General features: G+C 36.9%; 1 protein-coding gene across 5 annotated transcripts in view; it reads left to right on the plus strand.

Moving 5' to 3' along the window:
• POC1B (POC1 centriolar protein B) overlaps positions 1–23,659 on the plus strand; it is a 103,566-nt gene that overhangs the window by 33,472 nt on the left and 46,435 nt on the right. For all 5 annotated transcript variants that reach the window (XM_084876906.1, XM_084876905.1, XM_084876909.1 and 2 more), the window contains 5 exons: positions 8,606–8,713; positions 8,841–8,956; positions 10,754–10,887; positions 13,039–13,107; positions 14,017–14,169. In XM_084876906.1, coding sequence (XP_084733032.1) covers positions 8,606–8,713; positions 8,841–8,956; positions 10,754–10,887; positions 13,039–13,107; positions 14,017–14,169 — 580 coding nt within the window. The remainder of the gene's footprint in view (positions 1–8,605; positions 8,714–8,840; positions 8,957–10,753; positions 10,888–13,038; positions 13,108–14,016; positions 14,170–23,659) is intronic.

Here is a 23,659-nt window from a genome sequence, read left to right on the forward strand (position 1 = left end):
CCCAAACACTTATGCTGATTCCTTATGCTGCCACATTGCTCTGTTTATGAAGTCTGTCAGTTTAGGCCTCTCTTTCCTATTAGACTTTGAATTACAGGTATTTTATTCATGCTGTAGTCTCTTTTCAGGCACTGTTCTAAATTGTATAGATACTACAGAGAACAAAATACAAAATTCCTGTGCTCATGGAGTACCTTCTACCAAAGAGAGATCAGACAGTAAACAAATATTTTAGTGATATGTGCTCTGAAGGAAAATACTGTAGGGTAACATGCTAGAGAGTGATGGGATAGGGGTGGTATTTCACAGATAGTGGTCGGCGAAGTGTTTTTTTCTAAGGAGCATTGACTGAAGTGAGGTAGCCAGTGAGGCAGAGTCGGGAAGAGTGTTCCGAGGTGGAATCGGATACAGTGGGAGGAGCACTGGAGAGTATTAGTAATAGAGTGGGGAAGACTCAGAGTTGTACAAAAACATGGTTTGAATGAATTGATGAATCAGTGACAAGGTAGCTTTGGTGGGCATTCTCTTGAGGCAGGAGTCATTTTTGTGGATTCTTTGTATCAAATTCAGGAGTACTGCAATGCATTCCCCCTGGGGAATGTTCACATGGCTTCACTACTTTCTTTTTCCATTTTGGTCTACCTCTGTTCAGGTTGATCATTTTTATACTCAGCACACCTAGTGTTAATGGGATTCCTTTATCATGCTGGTACATTATGGTTCTGAGGTTTGTTTTTAAAAATCATTTGCTTTCTTACTGTTCAGAGGGAGTGATTCATATGAAATGCTCCAGAGGACTCTCTGGAAGAATGTTCTTTGATAAATAATTGGGTTAAATTGAATGAATAAAGATTTCATCTTGGCAACTTTCCTTATAGGTGCTCTACAGCAAGCTTAGAGATTCTTCTCAGGTATTTATTACTGTGCTTTTTCTTGGCTCAACTTACTGCTGTTAGAGACAAAGAGAAGTGAGAGGGTCCAATTGACCGCTCAGGCTCAGCCTCTCAGAGTGTTTGTGCAACTTCCTGTGAAAATACAGCCTTAATAAGGTCATCCTAGTCCAGGACTTTCTTCCAAAGTCTGAAGAACTAGAAGTCCTGTTTCTGCTCTTTACCCAGAGGTGAGAAAGCTCAGAGGGAATCTAAGCGCACTTAAAAATTTTAGGAAACTTAAGGTAGATACTAGTTTAGTTATTTACAGTGACAACACTAACTTTCAAGTGGACTAGAAGATTTGTGCCTCAGTCAGGGTCTTCTTCTCTTGCCAAGAAAGTCACAATAAGACTTCAGTGGGCCGAAACCGGTTTGGCTCAGTGGATAGAGCATTGGCCTGCGGACTGAAAGGTCCCAGGTTCAATTCCGGTCAAGGGCATGTACCTTGGTTGCGGGCACATCCCCAGTAGGGGGTGTGCAAGAGGCAGCTGATCGATGATTTTCGCTGATCGATGATTCTCTCTCATCGATGTTTCTAACTCTCTATCCCTCTCTCTCTCTCTGTAAAAAATCAATAAAATATATTCAAAAAAAAAAAAAAACTTCAGTGGGCCCTGGAACCAAAGCAAGAGAGTTTGTTGAAAAAAAATCTCGATGGATAATTTCCTTGAGTTGGGATCATGAGGTGGACCTTATCTTTGCCAAACACACACACCTGCCAAGGAATTAGCAGGATCACTCTGCTGGCCGGCCAGGTGCTCTCTCCCTGGGCCTGGCGGGAGATATGCTGTCCCTGGCACCTCCCTCTTGGAGGTGGTGCAGTTTTATTGCTTCGATTCAGCAGAGGGATGGCAGGAAGTAGCTAAGATCATGGGCTCACCAGCATGTGATCCTGGGAACATGACATAACCTCTTAGGGCCTTTGTCTGCTCTTTTGTAATTGGGTCCAAAGGGGTACCTTCTTCATAGTCATCATTATTAAACAGGTTAATGAATGTAACTAATGTCAGCTATTAATTACCCTCACATTCCAGTTTTTTCCTCCTCAGGATTATACTGGAGCCATGCTTAGGTTGTATCCAAAAGTCATTTCACATATTTGCACATAATTTTAGAGGTTGCTACTATATATAGTAACTACTATGCTCCTTTCATATATGCATTTTATATATTTAACTATCAGAGGATAACTTTATTTTTAAGTACTTGGGTTTGAAAATCTCCGTCTTTTCATTGGCAAGTGTATTCTGTTTAATTTTATGTAACTAGCTCTCTGAGTAGGTTTAAGTCTACCATTTTGCTCTTTGTTTTCTATTTATCTCATTTGTTTATTTCTTTTCCCTGCTTTTCTTTTGGATTAATTGAGCATTTCTTAGTATCCCATTTTATTTCCCCTGCAGGCATTTTAGCTTTATTCTTTGTCCATGCTGTGTGTTTTTTATTTTTATTGGTAATCTCTAAAAGTTACAATATGCATCCTTAATGTATCACTCTGTACTCTTGAGTTAATGTTATATATGACAGAACTTCTTGGGTAATGAAGAAAAAACATTTATCATTTGAGAGAATTTATTAATATATATAAAATATATATATATTTGAGAGAATTATTACCTGTTTTAGGGGCAAAATAATTCTTTTAAAAGTTAGGATTCACAGACAGTGGGGTGAGGGAGGTGAAGGCCTGTGTTGGGGGGTGGGAGTGGGTGGGGAGAGGTCAGTGGGGGGAAAAAGAGACATGTAATACTTTCAACAATAAAGAATTAAATAAATAAATAGACTAATAAAATAAATAAATAAATGTTAGGATTATTGTAGCCCTGAGTTTTAAAAAATAATGTATAATGTGAGATAATTTAGGTATCTTTATGGTATTCTTAGTAAAAAACAAGTAGAACCTAATGAGACTTTTCCAACATTATTGCTTTTACAGCATTAATTTTTAGGGGGAAAATCTGCCTTTAATTTTGATTTGTTGATAGTGTTACATGAGATCTTTAGCCATCTAAATTGAAGATATTTTTGTTAATATGCTAAAATATATGTAAGATAAAATTTACCGTTTTCAATATATAGTTCAGTGGCATTAAGTATGTTCATATTGTGTGACAAATTACAAGGATTTTAAGTATAAGCTCTCATTGACTATAATTCTAAGTTAGTGCGAATTCCCTTATAAAGTTTTTTTCTCGTGCCCTAAATGTTAGCTGAGGATGTAGTCAGTACCGTGCACTGTGCCTAGGGACACAACTGTGAATAAGACAGATGTGGTCTTGGGGCTTACATTTTGCTAGGGAAGTAAACACAATATGTATTGTATGTGCATATGAATCATGTTAAGAACACCTCCTGAGAAGTTAATGGGGGAGAGGGAATGTTTCAGGAAGGCTTTTCATGGAAGAAGTGAGGGGAGCGGAGACTTGAAGGAATAAGATCCTCTTAGGTAATTCAAACTAGATAAAGAGTAGGGGGAGGTATTTGAGGCATAAGGAACAAACGTGGGAGGAAACAGCTGAGGCAGGAGCAAGGTCCTGAGAAAAACGAGGGGTGTGGTGTCAGAAAGAGGGGAGTGATGAAGAGACCAGGAGGGCAGATCCAGAGGACCTGATTAGCAGTGGTAACGGTGTCGGACTCTTTCCCAAGGGAAATGTGAAGCCACCAAAGGGACACACAAGGGGTTTAATTTGGAAAATTTGATTTCCAATTTAAAGTTCACTTTTCTTGCATGTAGAGAATGGAAGTAGCATGACCCATTGCAGTTTGAAGAGATGGGGTTAATCATGGATTAGAATGTAGGGGAGTGGAGGGGAAATAGGAATCCAGCATGATTGCTAGGTTTCTGACTTCAGAAACCGTTTATTCAGGAAAGTAACACTGGAGAAGAAGCTGTCTGAGGAGGAAGGTGAGTTTAGGTTTGGACAAGTTCAGAGTCAGGGGTGCCTAGGGCTATCCAAGAGGAGACACCCAGTAGGCAATTGTACTTAAGGGTGGAGATCCAGAAGAGAAGTCTGGGCACATAAATGATGGATGACCCAACAAATAACTAGCATACTTAAATGTTTTTCTACCTCTTTCATCTGTTTTTTTGTCTCTCAACAGTTGCAGGAGTGAATCCTGTTACTGCAACAGATGGTTTCTCTTCTAATGCTGACCAGCACTTAAAAAGACATAAATGTTTTGTTTATTGTCTTGAACTTCAACTTCATTATGTAAACACAGCCCCATTAAAGCAAACTGAAACTACTTTTTATTTGGGTCTATGAAAGTTTGAGGTTTGAATGCAATCTAAAGTCTCACATTATCCAAATAGAAAGTGGTGGCCAGGGGGGTTATGAGTTTCACAAGGTTACAGAGCTGGGTAGTTGCAAAATTGACCCTATAATTCAGGACTCTGTATTAACTGGGCAGTCTTATTTCCACTGCTTTTTGCTGCTTCCCTCTCCTGTTGAATACTGCTGACTTCAGAGTCCTACTTACTAATGATTTATTTCCTAAAGGACATGGACAATGCCCACTCTGGTCTCACAATGTTGAGGGCTAGAAATTTGTTTTTATTGAATACTTATTCTAATGATAAGAAATATTTAAATGAAAATTTTGATTTCTTATGAAACTACTGTAAAACATCTCATGGTTCATGGGCCCATTTGGCTGTCTAATGAATGAATAACTATTTATGTACATACTAGAAGCCCAGTGCACGAAATTTGTGCAGGGGGTGGGCGGGGAGCTGTCCCTCAGCCCAGCCTGCACCCTCTCCAATCTGGGACCCCTTGAGGAATGTCCAACTGCCCATTTAGACATGATCCCACTGGCATAAATGGGCAGTCAGACATCCCTCTCACAATCCAGTACTGCTGATTCCCAACTGCTCGCCTGCCTGCCTTCCTGATTTCCACTAACCTCTTCTGCTTGCCAGCCTGATCACCCCCTAACCACTCCCATGCCAGCCTGTTTGCCCCCAACTTTCCTCCTCTGCCGGCCTGGTCCCACCTAACTACCCTCCCCTGCAGGGCTGATCACCTCCAACTGTCTTCCTTTGCAGGCCTGGTCTCTCTCAACTGCCCTCCCTTGCAGGCCTGGTGCCTCCCAACTGCCCTTCCCTGCTAGCCATCTTGTGGTGGCCATCTTGTGTCCACATGGGTGCAGGATATTTGACCACATGGGGGCAGCCATCTTGTGTGTTGGAGTGATGGTCAATCTGCATATTACTCTTTTATTAGATAGGATAGACATGCAGTTTTATTAATATATACAGTTTTAGGAACTCTATAGATTCCAAATGAAAGGTCTCCTATTATATAACTTTTAGTCTGCTTACAAAGAAATGTGAAAGTATTCAAGAATTTCCTCATTCTCTCAAATGAGTACCAATACATTTTGAAGGATTGAATAGTAAGTAGTTCAATTAACTTCTCAAATGCCTTATAGACAGTCCACATCTCCTGATCCATTAGTCACCATTGACTAATACAATGGTGATTCAGACTCTGAATTTAAAGGGCTATTGATGGTACTGAATTAGAGAATTAGAAATCTATTAATGTCTCAGAGCCCTGATCAAAGTCAGGGCAAAGAAAAGCCTATTTTATTGGTGCTTGCTTATTTTTTTAATGAATCTAATTAAAGGTGAACGGGGAGGAGAAGATATAAGCCACTATCTTTACTTTCAACCGCTCCAAAAGCAAAAAACATATGCAGAAAGCAGGGATTATAAGTGTCCAGAGGAGGGGCGGGGCCTTGACCCTGAATCCCCCTCTGATCATGTGGAGTTGGAGGTTAAAAACCTCTCCCTCTGCTGCCAGCTTCTTCCCACTACCTCCTCCGTCCTCTATCGATGTTTGCCCTCCCTTCCTTTCTTTAGCATAGAAAAGCTCAGACTGTATGTAACCTGTCCTGCTCAAGATAAATTTCTAGTTTGAAAAATGTCTCTTATTTATAGCCCCTTCTTAGGATGAATTCTATCTGGCCAGTATACCTCCTTTCTCATTTTCACAGGTTGCTTTAAAAACATGTTTCTTCGACAGAGTTTCTAATGATAAATTGGCACATTTTTTGTTTTATCACCGTCTACAACTATATTATTTGCATGCCTTCCCTCCTGTTAACTCCCTTAGGGGTGTCGAACTCAATCAGAGAAGGGGCCAAAATCTAAAATCCAGCCTAAATCGCGGGCCGAATGGTTTACTGAACAGTCATAAACTGACAATGTCATAAACTGACAGCGGAGTGCAGTGATGACAGCGCGGTGCGGGCCACATTGCAAGGCCTGGCGGGCTGGATTTGGCCCACTGGCCTTGTGTTTGACATATGTGCCTAGATTAAAAGCTTCTGAACACAGGGATCTCCATTTCATTTGCCACTATATTCCTGTTACCCAGGACTTGTCCAGTGCCATTTCTGGCAGGTGCTCAGTGAATATTTGAATGAATGAATGAATATTCCAAACTCATCTGGAATGCACATTGTATGGTAATGCAAACAGATTTTTATTACAGGGTAGTCCAGATTAGCCTGTCAGAGCTGATCATGTAGCATTTGAGGAGCACTGTCTCATGCTTCTCCACTTGAGGGCCTTCTTTGGTCACACAGGAGTCACACAGGAACTTGGTGTGTTCCAAATTCTTTGGCCAATGGAAGACACTTCCCTTTCATTAGGGAGCCATCAGAGTGACTGAGAGTTTAGCTATGGAGCCAGATTGTCTGGTTTTCATCTTCGTGGTTGTGTGACTGGCAGTTACTGATCCTTTATGTGTTCCATTTATACACCTGTAAATTGAGGCTAGCAATAGCACCTGTTTTGTAGGGTTGATTGAGGATTAAAAGAGTTGCTGTAGGGTTAGCAGGATAGTGATGATGGTAGTGGTGGTAGGATTTAGTCAGTAATGTTGGGAGAGAATTTCCATACTTTGTTTTTAATTTGATCATTCCATTTTATTACTTTTTTTCATCATTGCTCTCTTAAAATGTAAGAATCAAGTCATTCAGAAATATTCTTACCATTTGAAGAAATATTCACAGTAGGTAATTTTTTTTTTAAAGATAGCTTCTTAAGAGATACAATTTAATTTCTTGAATTAATTGTTTACATTATTATGTAAAATTTATTTTCATGGGGATATTGAATAGGTTTCTTATCCCCAGGGTCTGTGAAATAAATTTTACCTGTTTGGAGCATTTCTAGAATATTGTCCTTCATATTTGAATCTTCATCACATATTTTCTGCTAGAAAAGATTAATAATATATTACGTTATTATAAAATTAGCCTGAACTGCCATCATGGAAGATATTTTCTTACAAGATTATTTTCTTGAATTTTAAAGATTATTTATGTATAAATTAACTGTGCTTTTGTGTCTTTTCTTTTTTTAATGGTGAGAATCCAAAGGTGCCATATCCCAAGTTTCTGTCAGGAAAAATTATTCTTAGGTCAGCCTTAAGAACAGGAAAGGAGGAGAGGATCATATGAGAGAATAAAAAGAAAAGCCTTTAATTATAATCCACACCCACAATTGATGATTTACAGTAATCTGGACATAGAGGGAAATACAAATAAGATTGAAACATAATCAGTCTGTGACCTAAATTCATCTTTTTGGGGAGAGTTTTGTTATCACTAAAATATTAATTATAATAATACTATTAATAATTTATAGTAGTCTAAAAAAAAATTTTTTTTGTCTTCTGCTCTTCTGTCCTAAAAAGGCACTTAGGACAGGGGAAACTTTTAAAAGGATCTTAAAATGAAAAGAGAGCATAAAAATAGTAGACAAACCATATAAAAATTTTGTCATTTATTTTTTTATTATTATTTTTTTAAATATATATTTTATTGATTTTTTTACAGAGAGGAAGGGGGAGAGATAGAGAGCTAGAAACGTCGATGAGAGAGAAACATCGACCAGCTGCCTCTTGCACAACCCTCACCAGGGTTGTGCCCTCAACCAGTGTACATGCCCTTGACCAGAATCGAACCCGGGACCTTTCAGTCTGCAAACCTACGCTCTACCACTGAGCCAAACCGGTTTCGGCTGTCATTTATTTTTTAATGGGGCCTGTGGATGATAGGTGTGTCCATGAAGGAGTTTCCATTCCATGTTAATGAGTTGTCCTCCTTTCAGTCCAGTGGAGCTCTCTGGCCTCCTCATGTCCAGGAACTTATGGGTTTGGGGAGCTGGTTCTCTTGTTGATGATATCATTTAATTTTAATTCTAAACACACAAGTCCTTTTCTTGCAAAAAGCCTTAACTACAGGAGGGATGAACAATAAAGGCTCTCTTGGGTCATATGGATAACACCAGAAAATGACAGATATAGGAGAAAGAAATATTTTTTTAAAAAGGTACTTGGCTTGAAATGAATGCAGAAATGAACCAAAAAACTAGAACAGGTGCCATAAAACTAAGTTACTTAAAAAAAGAATGAAAGGAGAGGGACCTTGGTTAATCTATATAGTGTGATTTGACCTTTTAATGGCCTATCAGTATCCTTTGTCGTGCTTAGTTAAAAAGATGGTGGTTACAGAATAAGACTTTGCTACATGTTGTGGTAACAGTGGTCTCCAATATTTAATATGTACAGCCTGACTTGTATATGGTGAGAGTGTGATGGCTGTGCTTGTGATTATCAGGAGCCTTTCACGGAAACAATCTTCTTTCTTGTGTTTTCCAGATTTTCACCCGATGGAAGACTAATTGTATCATGTAGTGAGGATAAAACTATTAAAATTTGGGATACCACAAGTAAGCAGTGTGTCAGTAATTTCTCAGATTCTGTAGGGTAAGTATTCTATTTGTGCATTTATGTGATGTGGTTTAATAAGGAGATATTTAATTTATTACAGTTTGAATAAAGAAATGAAACTAAAGAAATCAAAATATGAAACCATTTTACCATTTCCTTCTAGGTTTGCAAATTTTGTGGATTTTAGCCCTAATGGTACATGCATAGCTTCAGCAGGTTCTGATCATACTGTGAAAATCTGGGATATACGATTAAACAAATTACTCCAGCATTATCAAGGTACAGTTTCTATAACAAAATAATTCAGTTGTTGAGTGGACTCCTAGGAAACTCTTCAACTGACAGACTATCCTTCTCAGTGTGGTCTGGCTCTCTGAAGAGTCACGGGTTCGGGCTGCCTTTGAGTGGACTAAAGAACAGTTAGCCCCCATTAGCAGCAAGGTCTGAGAAGCTGGGGTAGATGTCAGAGTGGAGAGGGAGGTGAAGACACCTTAAAAATGATGCCAGGATAAGAAAGAAAGAAAGAAAGAAAGAAAGAAAGAAAGAGAGAGAGAGAGAGAGAGAGAGAGAGAGAGAGAGAGAGAGAGAGAGAGAGAGAGAGAGAGAGAGAGAGAGAAAGAAAGAAAGGGGAAGGGGAAGGGGAAGGGGAAGGGGAAGGGGAAGGGGAAGGGGAAGGGGAAGGGGAAGGGGAAGGAAAGGAAAGAAAGAGAGAAAGAGAAAGAAAGAAAGAAAGAAAGAAAGAAAGAAAGAAAGAAAGAAAGAAAGAAAGAAAGAAAGAAAGAAAGAAAGAAAGGAGGAAAGGAGGGAAGGGGAGGGAAGGGGAGGGAAGGGGAGGGAAGGGAAGGGAGAAAGAAATTGGAAGGAAGGAAGGAAGGAAGGAAGGAAGGAAGGAAGGAAGGAAGGAAGAGGGAAAGAGGGAAGGAGGGAGGGAGGGAGGGGAGGGAGGAAAGGAAAGAAAGAAAGAGGGAGGGAGGGAGGGAGGGAGAGAGAGAGAGAGAGAGGGAGAGAGAGAGGGGGAGAGAAAGGAAAGAAAGAAAGAGAAAGAAAGAAAGAAAAGAAAAGAAAGAAAGAAAGAAAGAAAGAAAGAAAGAAAGAAAGAAAGAAAGAAAGAAAGAAAGAAAAGGAAGGAAGGAAGGAAGGAAAGAGAGAGAGAGAGAGAGAGAGAGAGAGAGAGAGAGAGAGAGAGAGAGAGAGAGAGGAAGAGAAAGATTACTGTGAGACTTGCAAACACTGGTTATTTGCTGGAGTAATTCTGGTTATATAATTAGAATTATGAGAAGTTGGGGATAGAAATTGGCACAAATACTTGTTATAACTGGTAGAAAACAACATCTGACTGTGCCTATGTATTCAAGTTAAAAGAGAAATAAATCAATTTCTTGGTTTATATTGAGTTTACAGTAAGTCCATATTTCTCAGACACAATAGTAAGTGTAATATTTACCATGTAAATCTTAACAGCCGTAAGAGGCGGTATTATTATTACTCCCATTTAAAGATAAGGAAATTGAGGCTTAGAGAGGCTAAGTGACCTTCTAGAAGAATTGGAAATTGACCTGTGTCTTTCTGTTTAGACTTTCCATCACTGTGTTATACTGCCTCCTATTGGAAGGATGGTGAAATGAGAAATGATTGCTCAAACTGGCAAGATTGTGCCCTTCTCCAAATATAGTAGTGTCTCCACACTCTACCCCTTATTACCAAGCTACTAATTGATTACTAAATTTAGCTTAAGGCAAGGTTGTATACCTTATGTGAGCCGGTAATATTTAACGGTTGGTTATATTGGTAATATATCTGAAGACTTTTAGTTATGTGATGTGGTTTACAAGATCATCTTTCCATGACTTATTCTCATATTGAAAGCATTTCTTTCTCATTAGCTGGTCTCAAGCTATATGATGCAAGACTACTTAGTTGTTTTAGTAAGCTACTTAGAAATTGGGTGTTGTGGAGACATTGCCTTAAATTGATTTTTGTTTTCAACCTAATACTGCTAATAGATCCAAGGGGCATCTTTACTAGTAGAATTAAGAATTGTTCTCTAAAATTTTTGCTTTATTTTCTACAAATCAGTTCACAGTGGCGGAGTTAATTGTGTATCATTCCATCCTTCGGGTAACTATCTCATCACTGCTTCTTCAGATGGTACACTTAAGATTCTGGATCTACTAGAAGGAAGGCTCATATATACACTTCAAGGACATTCGGTACTAATACTGAGATTTTTGTTTTTTAAATGATATATATTTTAAAGTTTTGATCCATTTTATTATATGCCTTTGTTATATTTTTCCAAATGTAGCATAAATTGCTGCTGCCATAAAAATATTTTTGCCTCCAAGATGATGCTTTCATCCTCGAGAAGCAACTCTTAGAAATAAAATTTATTGTAATTCTTGTCAAAATAAAGATGTATATTTTATAGCCATTAAATTAATCTTTCACTGTTATCTTCATCAGGATGTAGCTTAGGTTTAACTGGTTAAGTGGTGATAGATACATTTTTTCCCCAATCTCTGATCTTCTCATGTGGAGGTTGTCCCACTAGTTCTGACACTCAGCCTCCTGCACCCCTGCAATCATTTCTTTCACTAGTTTGGTGAGATAAAAAGGAGTAATTTAACAAGTAGAGCCCAATGACTTCTGCTCTTGGAAGTAAGTCTGCCCTCACTTTTCCTCTGATACTTATTGTGGGGAGGTCTGCCCTTGTCCAGTCTTGCCTGTGACTGGGCACTCAGATCTCACTCATTCTGGTATTCAGATCTAGAAAACCCATTTGCACACATAAAACCGCATTCTTTCTTTGTAAACCTTTATCAGTAAGAAAGGTGATATTTGGCTCTCATATGCCTTTTTTTTTTGGTCTTATTTCTCAATTGATTTTCAACCCAGTAGGGAAGTGAGGTCCTATTTATTGAGCTTGTTCAATTACACACACACACACACACACACACACACAACCTGGCATATAACACACTAAAGAAAAAGTTTTTTAAGTATGTAAACTAATCCTCCTTTCTGGGTAAATATTCAAATGCCTCTAAATTTTTTAGAATGCATCCTTTTTAAAAAGTACTAGATACTGTCTTTTAACCAAGTATAAGCAGTTTATATATCCAGAAAAAAGAATGGGCTCAGTGGTCTAGAGGAGAAGTTTTTTTGTGTTTTTTTTTTTTCTGGCTTCATATATCTTGCTTGGCTTCCTGCTTGCTTTGTCATTTTTCTCTGCAACTGTGTTAGTGTGAAGCAGAAATAGACACAAACCAGCTCATGTGTGTATTTAAGCTGAATAAATAACCAATAAAACTAGCTAAGGATTCAAATATCCATGGAAATAGGTTAATAGAAAAAAAAGATAAACAATATTTTAGAAGAAAAATTTATACATAGAGGTGGAATTCTTCACAATGTGGGGGAAAAAGATGTTTATGGGGCTACAGTAACCTAAACCTGTGGGGTTGTCAACTTAAAAAATAAAAGGTTTTCTTTAAGAAGTTTTCTTGTATAGATTAAGGATACATTAACAGAACAGAATATACTGATATTTTGAATTGAGAAATAATTACTCTTATCTTGATTGAAAAGTTGACCTAAAGACTATGCATGTTGTGACTGAGCCAACTTCACAGTCATTGCTCAATTTCAAGTTCTCATTACCTCTCACCCAAATAATTGCAGTTAACTTCCTAATTGGCCTCCAACTATTCATTCTTACTTCAATCCATCATCTCACAATTGCAACATCAATTTTCATTCAGTATTGTTTTGTTTTAGTTTCAGGTACACGGTATAGTGGTTAGACAGTCATATGCTTTACAAAGTGTTTGTGACATCAGTTTTCAACACAGCTTTCCTATTAATATCCTGCTTTTAAAAATATTAGTGGCTCACTGTTGCTCATATGAGAGCAACTCAATGAAGCTATCGAAGTCAGAAAATGGAAATATGGCCTTTTTTTCATGTAGCATCATTCTTATCGCTCTCAGAGTTATCATTTAGTTTCTGCTAGTGATTTGTTGAATAATGAGTCCAAAGCCAGACAGTCTTAAGATAAGTTCTTGTTAACTTACACATGTACAAAGCTTTTCTTTAAAAAGGAAAAAAAAGAGTGTATTTTAAACTTTTTATTATAATTTCTTTTTCATTTAATATAATTTATATGTGTTTTGATATAATTGGATTGGTTCTTTGATTACCTTCACTCTACCTGCATTAATTAATAGCAGTTAAATATGCTCTCTCAGACTTATTGGATCAATAGTCTATATAAATTAGAAAAAAAATTAATATTCACAGTACACTTGGCCATGAAAAAACATCATCAAGTAACTTTTCTTTTATCTCCATTTATATCTTAGGGACCTGTCTTTACTGCTTCATTTTCAAAAGGTGGAGAGCTCTTTTCATCAGGAGGTGCAGATATGCAGGTTTGTGTGTCTTTCAGCTCTCTTTTGCAGTGGTCGGCAAACTCATTAGTCAGCACAGCCAAATGTCAACAGTACAAAGATTGAAATTTTTTTGAGAGCCAAATTTTTAAAACTTGAACTTCTTCTAAGGCCACTTCTTCAAAATAGACTCGCTCAGGCCATGGTATTTTGCGGAAGAGCCACACTCAAGGGGCCAAAGAGCTGCATTTGGCTCTTGAGTTACAGTTTGCCGACCACAGGGTTAGGGCAAAGGAATCCAAGACCTCAGCACAGATTTTTTTACAACCAGCTTGTTTGTATATATTCCAGTGAATATTAATGAATTTATATTTTATTTTAATGCCAGGACATCTGATGTTTCATAGCTGAAACCGTGACAGTTTTGATAATTCTTGGAACTCAAGTAGCAGTTATTTTCTTTGTTTGTATTTACACTTATACATGTAACTGAGACTTATTGTATGCCACATATTAATGTGTCACTTTCACTTGAATTGTTGCCTAATATTTTGTCTGTATCTTGTGTTTGAAATGTTAAGGTTCTTGAGGATTGTAAATATAAGTTGTTTATGCAACAAGTTTGCATTTACTTAAAATAGCTGAAAGTCATTCATAGTCAGATTTATTGAATAAAGTAGACAACATGGTTTTTGGCTTTAAGGGGAAAAAAGAGGATTTTGAAGTAATGTTATTTTCTTAATATGAATTTTAAACGACATGAAGGTAATTCAGAGGGCTAAATCTCTCACCCTTAAAAAAGTATTGAGAAGTAGTAATGTTGTTGGAATATTTACCCAGTCTTCCTATTTTGAAAGGCAATTTTGTATATTCGTTTAAAAAAAAAAAATCAGCTCTGTTGCTTGTATATGCAAGTCAATAAGGTGCCAACTTGTTTAATTTTTTTAACAGGTTTTATTATGGAGAACTAACTTTGATGAACTGAATTCTAAAGATGTTCTTAAAAGAAATCTCAAAAGATTACATTTTGATTCATCACCACATCTTTTTGACATCTATCCAAGAACACCACATTGCCATGAGGGTAAAATCGAGACTGTTGAAGTGAGTACTTTGTACATATTTGCAATTGCAAATTTTGGGGCTACTGGTCAACTAGATGCTTGAAATCATACTTAATTATAGAAAACCTAGTTCTGCATTACAACAGCAGAACTTTGGGAAACAATTATTTCTACTAGTAAAACTTTAAATATGATAGTATGTAATAGATCTAAAGCATCTCATATTTGCTTCTTGAAGTCTTAGAAATAAAACTTAAAAACTGTGTTAATAGTGATAGGAAATGACAAATCTAAGGCTTTGGTGACTAAAGTCTGAACAAGTTTCTTATTCTAGACATGTGTAGGGAGCTCATGTGATGGCTGCCATGAAAATAGTGGTAAAGGGCAATACTTATGACAGTTATTGAAATAAGAATCTTGAAGTCCTTTTATAACAAAGAAGAAAATCTTATGGACAATAAAAAGAAGAGATTTGGGCATTAAAACTAGTAATTGATACTCTTACTATTTGCTTACATATATTTTTAAATATATAATTATGTAGATGTGTGTTTTTTGTTGACAAGTTTTTTTTAAGTGCTATAGATTTAAATGTTCTCTCTTCAAAAAAAATCATCATTGCTCAATTCTTTCCATTTTGCATGATACTCCATAAATAGATCTAAAGTCTCTTATAAGCCCTTTTCTCTTCCACAAGTTAATATTAAATCATTATTTCTCATTCATCTGAAATTTTTATCATTAACAGAGCCTCTCTTTGTTTTTAGAGTAAGTATTTTGACTTTTAAGTGGAAGTTTTAAAAACTTTTAAGTTTTTTGGATTATTGTCTATATATTTTTTTAATCTAGCCACATTTGGGGATTTTTTTCCTGGTTTTTCATTGGTAATGTTTATTTTTAGGTCTTCGATATAACTTTGGTCCTTTCCAACTTTGACCCTCTTTCTAGTTCTTCTAAATAAAGTATTTACATTACACTTTACTACTCCTCTTATTTTTTTGAAAATGTATATCGATAATATAATTTGTGGCTCATCAGATTTGTGTTTTAGTTTCTATAATGATAGATGTATTTTGATCCCCTGTGATTTCAAGTATTCACATAAAATATATGTGGAATATATTTTAACTTGTGTTCCCTTTTCTTGTTTAACCCCAGCTGGTTTTGCTAACACTCTCTGTGTTTTCTGTTCTAGCATTACTGTGGTGTGACTGAGCCTAACCATCCATGTACTTGCTGCCCTATCATCCGCCCGGCCACCTTTTCACAGGAATGGCTGGCTGGGCTGCAGGCTAAGCTCTGCTCTGCTTACTCGTAATTCAGTGCTATTTCCATGACTCCACACTACCTCATTGCTGGCACTTCAAGCCATTTTCTCTGTGGTTTACTGCCAATCCCAGGCCATTTAAGAGTGCTGTCCCTTCTTCAAAACATCAACAAGTTGTCTGAGTAGCTCTGCTCTGACTGCAGCCAGAAAGCAGTGAACTGGCTGGTTACTCTGGGTCAGGATGACCCAGGCCATGCAAAGCACAGTCAACTGTATTTTTCATATATAACTTAAAATCCTATTAAAATCCTTTTCATCTTGGAATCAGAGTTCAGTTCAGAATGTTAAGCACTGTGACTGAATTATATTTGTGGTCTTAAGAAAGTCAGCCTGAGTATACCTACTTTAAATTATCTGTAAGTACTCATGGTTGCTTAAATTAAGTACATAATGAACATTCATAAAATACGTTCATATTCTGTAATATAAAATACCAGAGAAGTGATAGGATTCTGCATATGAACGATTGTTTAAATTTTTTTTTTTTTAATCTCTTATATTGGCCCTCAGACTAGAGGGTCCTGGGTTCTGGTCAGGGGCAAGTACCTCTGCTGCAGGCTCAATCCCTGGTGTGGGAAACAACCAACTGATGTGTGTCTCTCTTGTCTCTCCCTGTCTCTCCCCCCTCCTTCCACTCTCTACAAATCAATGGAAAAATATCCTTGAATGAGGATTAACAAAAAAAATTTTTTAACAACTTTTAAAAAATCTCTTATAATACATGTTTTCCAGACATGGAACATATTTAATATTATCAATAAATAATTATTAAATATCTAATTATTTTTAAACACTTTAAATATCACCTAGAATAGAATAGTATGAATCAGACTAGATATTATGCAGTGTGTTCATTTAGATTAAGTAAATTTTACTTTGAAAGACTAATTTTGTGGATTGAATTATTTTTCAAATATTTAGGCAAACTCAACTTACCTGTTACTTTGGAAATGTTTGAAAATTAGCAAAAAAAATGTTTTTGAGGTTGGAATTCTTGAGTAAAAGAACAAAAGTGTATTATGAGAGGATATGGAATAAATGGCATCTATAATTTGATTACTTTCACTAACTTTTTCTTTTTGCAATAACCATGAAAGTTTCCTTTCCAAATTTGAAGCAACATAGTATTTCTGTGATTTAATTTTATTCTGTTTTCCAAGAAACTCATTTGAATTGCATAATTTCAGTCTTCTGGGTGAGATTATTTGGCCTTTTTTGCAAAAACAACCCATTTTCTAGCCTAAAGTGCTCCTCTCCTTTGAAGGTGGGGGATCCGGTGGAGTCTTAGACGTTGGGTACCAGCTGACTAAATATATAAATTACTAATTTCTACATGGGTAGACAGAGAGATAGCAGTTTGCTTTTAGAATGCATGAGAGAAGGTCACATGAAAGAAGGTATGAGGCATAAAATCCTTACCCCGCTGTGTGAAGCACCCCTCCTGTGTCCTCTCTGTTGATCCAACTGCAGATCCTTTGTAGCACTTCTGTCCTAGGCACTCCATCTTAATTAAAAATATGAGAACATCTTTTTTCTTTTTTTAGTGGGAAAGAAGTGTAATTTCAAAATAATGTGTCTTAGCTCTGCCTACACTGTGCTATGGCACATCACTAGGTCATGCTGACTTTCTTCTTTCAAGCTGTTAGGAGCTACTATAAATTGCCCAGCCCTCCTCCCAAACAAAAGCAGACTTCACATATTGGAGAAGGAACTTAACAGTGAGTGCATGACCCTTTATCCTGAGCAATCCCCGACTCTTGTGCATATTTTCATTGGAAGACAATAGAGTCATTCTAAGGGATGGTGTTAGATCTTGATGACAGTAAGGCATCAACATAGTTATTCTGGGAGAATCGTAGAATACTACAGTAAGGGATGGTGGTGTAAGGTTCCAGCTGAGAGGTTTGCGACGCAGAAGCAAGACATGGAATCCAGGCGATTAAAATGGGGGAGGTTTAATCTGCTCTCCCGAAGCTCTCTGGTCCGAGGGTGGGCCAGGGAAGTTCGCGCCAAAAAGCTGCATAGGTACTACTTTTATATAGCTATTTAGGGAGGGGAGGGTGGAGGGCATGAGAGGTGTGGAATTCCTGCCTCTGGCCAGGGGTCTAGGAAGGCCATAGGAAGTAGGAAGGCACCAGCTAGCCAGCTGTCTTTGCCACCTTCCACCTTGCAGATGCTTGCATTGGCTCTGGGCGTCCCCCCTGCCTTGACCTAACAGGTGGTTAATCAGTTTAAGAGTATTAATAAAATAATTGCTCTATTGTCTTTTAATTTTATAATGGCTATTTAAGACTATCTTAATCTATAAATTGCATTGGAAATTTTGTATGAAGTTTAGTAGGAAGGAAAACTTCTTTTAACATAACCAAACATTTGTATAAAAATCTGGACATGATTCATTGTTAAAAACTACACGTGATCAATTTAAGTTTTCAGGTCTGTGACTGAGCTTTATTTCAATCTTATATAAAGGTAGAAAACATTATAATTTATGGTAAAAGAAAAATAACATTTCTCTACCAATCTGTTTTTTAGTTATAGCTGGAGTATATGTGGCTATATTATTTTGTTCTGTATTATTGAATTGGTCTTCAGAGATTACATGATAATAATACTAATATCTAACACATAAAACATTATTTTAATTCCTTCACATGAATTAAGTAATTTAATCTTCCTAAAAATTCTATAATGTAGTACCATTTTAATGCCATGTGAAATAGAGGCATGTGCAGTTAAATCGTAAAGCTAGTAGGTGGGAACACTAGAATTCAACCCAGGCACTCTGGTTCCATTCTGTACTTTTAACCATTTTGATGTAATACCTCAGAATAATCAAAGTTAACATATTAAGTATCTATGTGTTGGATATTGTAGTAGCTTTAGGGTGTTCAACAGGGGACAAAGTGGGCAGATTTCTTGCCCTTTAGAATTTGTTAATAGCGGTTTTTGTGTTCATGGATTCCTAAGTATGAAGGGTAGAGAACCTCAGAGTGGGGTTCTCACCCTCTGAGGTCATATAGACTAGCATCTCCCTCTTGCATGAATCTCTCAATTATATACCCTATGTTCAGTGATAGAGCATTCAGCCTCTCATAAGGACTCATTTCATTGCGAGGCAACTAATTATTAAAGGTTTCTCCTTTTAATAAAAATGGGAAGCTGGGCCGAAACCGGTTTGGCTCAGTGGATAGAACATAGGCCTGTAGACTGAAGGGTCCCGGGTTCGATTCCAGTCAAGGGCATATACCTTGGTTGCGGGCACATCCCCAGTGGGGTGTATGTAGGAGGCGGCTGATCAATGTTTCTCTCTCGATGTTTCTAACTATCTCTCTCTGCCTTCCTCTCTGTAAAAAATTAATAAAAATATATTTAAAAATAAATAAATAAATAAATTGAAAGCTGGAAGGTAGTGATGGTATTCCTGAAGGTTGGTTGGCAAAGAACTTAACTCTGACTGTCACCCTTCCCCTTCCATCCCCAGCATATTTTCATTATGGAGAGGAATATAAAGTTTTACTTAAATAAGAATTCCCTGCTCTGTTTAATATATATTACAGCAACTTGTGCCACAGTACAATAAAATGCTGTTACATCAGCAGTTTCCCAACTTGTATCAGCTCAAGGATTTTTCCATGAGAGATGCTGACGATTTATTTCTACGTGATTTGGATTTTTAGAGCAGTTCCAGGTTCAGGTGGTAAAGCCAGATGGTATTTTTCATAGTTAACCAATTTCATATCTACACTAGGTGGCAGTAGATAAAAGAGAATAGAATGTTTTCATGCAGTTTCTTAGGACAGCTTGTCTTAAGATGGAAAGGATCTCTGTCATCCTCATATTTCTTTTCTTGCGCTTTAACTCTGGCTCAGAGCTCATAGGATGGGGCTGTGTGTTCTGCTCTATAGACAGCCAGGAAGGAAACGGGTTATTGAGAGGCTAGTCCGTCCCCCTTCTCACCCTGAAGTTGTAATCTTTTCTTACTGTAGCATGGCGATTACTGGGTGTGTGTACCTCTGCCTCTAACACAATTGGCTGAATATCTATAAAAGTTTCTTCATGTTTCCAAAACTACAGCTATACCCTTCAAATAGGATAAGTGCTTTTAAAATCATTTCACTCCTCTAACCTCTGGCCAGCCCTCACCTCCACTGCCCAGGACTGTTACAATGGTGTTCTCACTCTTATCCCTGCTTTATTCCTGATACTCTGCATGTCTCTGTCCCATTAATTTTTCTAAAGCACATTTCAGCTTCCAGTTTGTGCCTTCTCAAATTCCTCCACCCTTCACAATTGGACATTTGTCAATCTCTCTTATTGCTATCCTGTGCAAAAGTCAGCATTCACCTCTCTGCCCAGAAACGTTTCTTACCTCATTGCTATGTTTGCTGTGTGTGTGTTTTTGAAACCTTCTGTAAAGGAGCCATCTTCAGCTCTGTGTCCTCCTTAGGAGGCCTTTCTCACCAGGTGCTCAGATAACAGGTTCTTCTTTGCAGTTCTTTGGAGTCCTTACTCACTATCATTCATTTCATAACAAGTTCTGCTTCTATCCATAATGTGTAATAAATAGTTGGTGGTGATGTGATTTAATTTTATTTTCTCAAATTCAGAAATAACCTCCTTCAAAAGTAGTCACCACTCTAGTAAATTATTTATTTGCTTTTTTTTTAAAAAAAGGTGTTATGTTTCACACAGAAGTATGGTTTGATGGTTTTAAACTTTATACAAATGAAATCATACTGAGTATATTTTTCTGTAATCTGCTTTTTAATATAAATATAATTTAATATAAATGTAATTAAAATCCTGAGAATCATGTATGCACTCTGAGTTTGTACATTTATATATTGATGCATGTAGTTGTGATTCATTTCTTTCAGTGCTGGGTGGGATTCCGATGAATTTACCACAGTAGTAATCTCCATGATTTATGTATCTACCCTACTGTTGATAAACATTTGGGGTTTTCAACCATGGTTATTTTTTTCTTTTTTGCATTATAAACAATGCTGATATTGATGTTGGCATCATTGAGCTTTCAAGTATTTGTGGTTTAATAGGTGTCGAGTACTATTTTGCTTTAATCTTTTCTAATTATTAACATTTCTGGAAATCTCTTTATATGATGGTTAGCTGTCAGGTTTTTTTTCCTATAATTTTTTTTCTTGAGATTTATATCCTTTTCACATTGATTTGTAGGTATTTCTTAATTATTTTAGATATTTGCCCTCTTTAGTTTTAGACATCACACTACTTCCTTCTGTTCCATAATCTGAGTGTTAACTTTGTGATATTCATTATTAAACAGAAATTCTTACTTTTGATATCAGATGCATTAATATTTTTTTCCTTGTGGTTTTGCTTTTGCAGGTTTTGTGTAAGTACTAGTAGTCCTTCTTGACTACTGACAGGTACCTAGGCTGTTTCCAAATCTTACCTATTGTAAATTTGTGCTGCTTTGAACATAGGAGTGCATATATCCTTCCTGATTGGTGTTTTTAGTTTCTTAGGATATATTCCTATAAGTGGGATTACAAGTCAAATGGGAGTTCCATTTTTAGTTTTTTGAGGAAACTCCATACTGTTCTCCACAGTGGCTGCACTAGTCTGCATTCCCACAAACAGTGCACAAGGGTTCCTTTTTATCTGCATCCTCACCAACACTTGACATTTGTTGATTTGTTGATGATAGCCATTCTAACAGGTATGAGATGGTACTGCATTGTTGTTTTGATTTGCATCTCTCAGATAATTAGTGACTTTGAGCATGTTTTCATGTGTCTCTTGGCCTTCCTTCTGTCTTCTTCTGAAAAGATTCTATTTAGGTCCGTTGCCCCCCCCCCCCTTTTTTTTTTGGATCATTTATGTTCCTTTTATTAAGTTGTATAAGGTGCCTGTAGATGTTGGAGATTAAAACTTTATCAGTGATAACATTTGCAAATATGTTCTCCCATACAGTGGGCTTTATTGTTATTTTGTTGATGGTTTCTTTTGCTGTAAAAAAACTTTTATTTTGATGTAGTCCCATTTGTTTATTTTCTTTTTAGTTTCCATTGCCCTAGGAGCATTATCAGTGAAGTTCTTTCGGTATATATCTGAGATTTTCCTGCCTGTGGATTCCTCTAGTATTTTTATGGTTTCCCTTCTTATGATTAAGTCCTTTATCCATTTTGAGTTTATTTTTTGTGTATAATGTGTGTTGGTGATCTGGTTTCATTTTTTTTTTTTTTTTGCATGTATCTGTCCAATTTTCCCAGTACCATTTATTGAAGAGACTGTCTTAACTCCATTGTATGTTCATGCATTTTTTGTCAAATATTAGTTGAGCATATTGGTTTGGGTCAATATCTGGATTCTCTATTCTTTTCCACTAATCTATATGTCTATTCTTGTGTCAGTACCAGTCTGTTTTGAGGACATTAGCTTTGTAATACAGCTTGAAATCTGGTATTGAGATCCCTCCTACTTTATTCTTTCTCAAGATTGCTGTGGCTATTCGAGGTCTTTTTTTATTCCAGATGAATTTTTGGAGAGTTCTTTCTAGGTCTGTGAAATATGCCATTGGTATTTTAATGGGGAGTGCATTGAATCTATAAATTGCTTTGGGTAGTATGGATATTTTAATGATGTTGATTCTTACAATCCATGAACATGGTATGTTCTTCCATCTGTTTATGTCTTTCTCTATCTCTTCTTTCAGTGTCCTGTAGTTTTCCATGTATAGGTCTTTTACCTCCTTAGTTAAGTTTATTCCTAGGTATCTTAATTTTTTTGGTGCAATGGTATATGGGATTGCTTTTTTCGTCTCTTTCTGTAGGTTCACTATTGGTATATAGAAATGCCATAGATATCTTGGCGTTAATTTTGAGTCCTGCTACATTGCCAAATACATTTATTAAGTCTATTAGTTTTTTTATGGAGTCTTTCGGGTTTTTTATATACAATATCATGTCATCTGCAAATAAGGACAGCTTTACTTCTTTTCCAATTTGGATGCCTTTTATTTCTTCTTGTCTAATTGCAGTGGCTAATACTTCTAGTACTATGTCAAACAGGAGTGATGAGAGTGGTCATCCCATCTTGTTCCTGTTTTTATGGGAAATGGTTGTAGCTTTTGCCTATTGAGTATGTTAGCTGTGGGTTTATGTTGAGGTATGATTCTTTTTATGATCCTTCTTTTCCCACCCTGTGGAGATTTTTTATCAAGAAAGGGTGTTGGGCCGGGACCGGTTTGGCTCAATGGATAGAGCGTCGGCTTGGGGACTGAAGGGTCCCGGGTTCGATTCCTGTCAAGGGCATGTACCTTGGTTGCGGGCATATCCCCAGTAGGGGGTGTGCAAGAGGCAGCTGATCAATGACTCTCTCTCATCGATGTTTCTAACTCTCTCTCTCTCTCTCTCTCTCTCTCTCTCTCTCTCTCCCTTCCTCTCTGTATAAAAATCAATAAAATATATTTTATAAAAAAAAAAGAAAGAAAGGGTGTTGGATTTTGTCAAATGCTTTCTCTGCATCAATTGATATGACTGTGATTTTTATCTCTCAATTTGTTTATGTGATGTATCACGTTTATTGATTTGTGAATATTGTACAATCCTTGCATTACTGGGATAAATCCTACTTGGTCATAATGTATGATCTTTCTGATGTACTGCTGGATCTGACTTGCTAGAATTTTGTTGAGGATTTTGGCATCTAAGTTCATAAATGATATTGGCTTGTAATTCTCTTTCATTGTGTTGTCTTTATCTGATTTTGGTATTAGGGTGATGCTGGCTTTATAGAAGGAGCTTGGAAGTGTTCCTTCCTCTTGAATTTTTTGGAATAGTCTGAGGAGGATAGATTTTAGTTCTTCCTTGAATGTTTGGTAAAACTCTGATGTGAAGCCGTCTGGCCCCAGGCTTTTGTTTGCTGGAAGCTTTTTGATGACTGCTTCAATTTCTTCCATAGTTATTGTCCTGTTGGCAGTTTGGATTCTTTCTGATTGAGTTTTGAAGGTTATATTTTTTCTAGGAATATGTCCATTTCCTCCAGGTTGTCCAGTTTGTTGGAATAGAGTTATTCATAGTATTTTTAAAAAATTTTTTTATTTATTTATTTATTTTAATAAACCTTTATTGTTCATATTATTACAAAAGTTCCTCATTTTTCCCCCTTCACCAGGTTCCTACCCCACCCTCTGCCCTTTCTCCACCCCCCATTGTCC

Source organism: Pipistrellus hanaki (assembly GCF_964339955.1).
Source record: "Pipistrellus hanaki genome assembly, chromosome: 3".
In the NCBI taxonomy this organism is placed as follows: domain Eukaryota; kingdom Metazoa; phylum Chordata; class Mammalia; order Chiroptera; family Vespertilionidae; genus Pipistrellus; species Pipistrellus hanaki.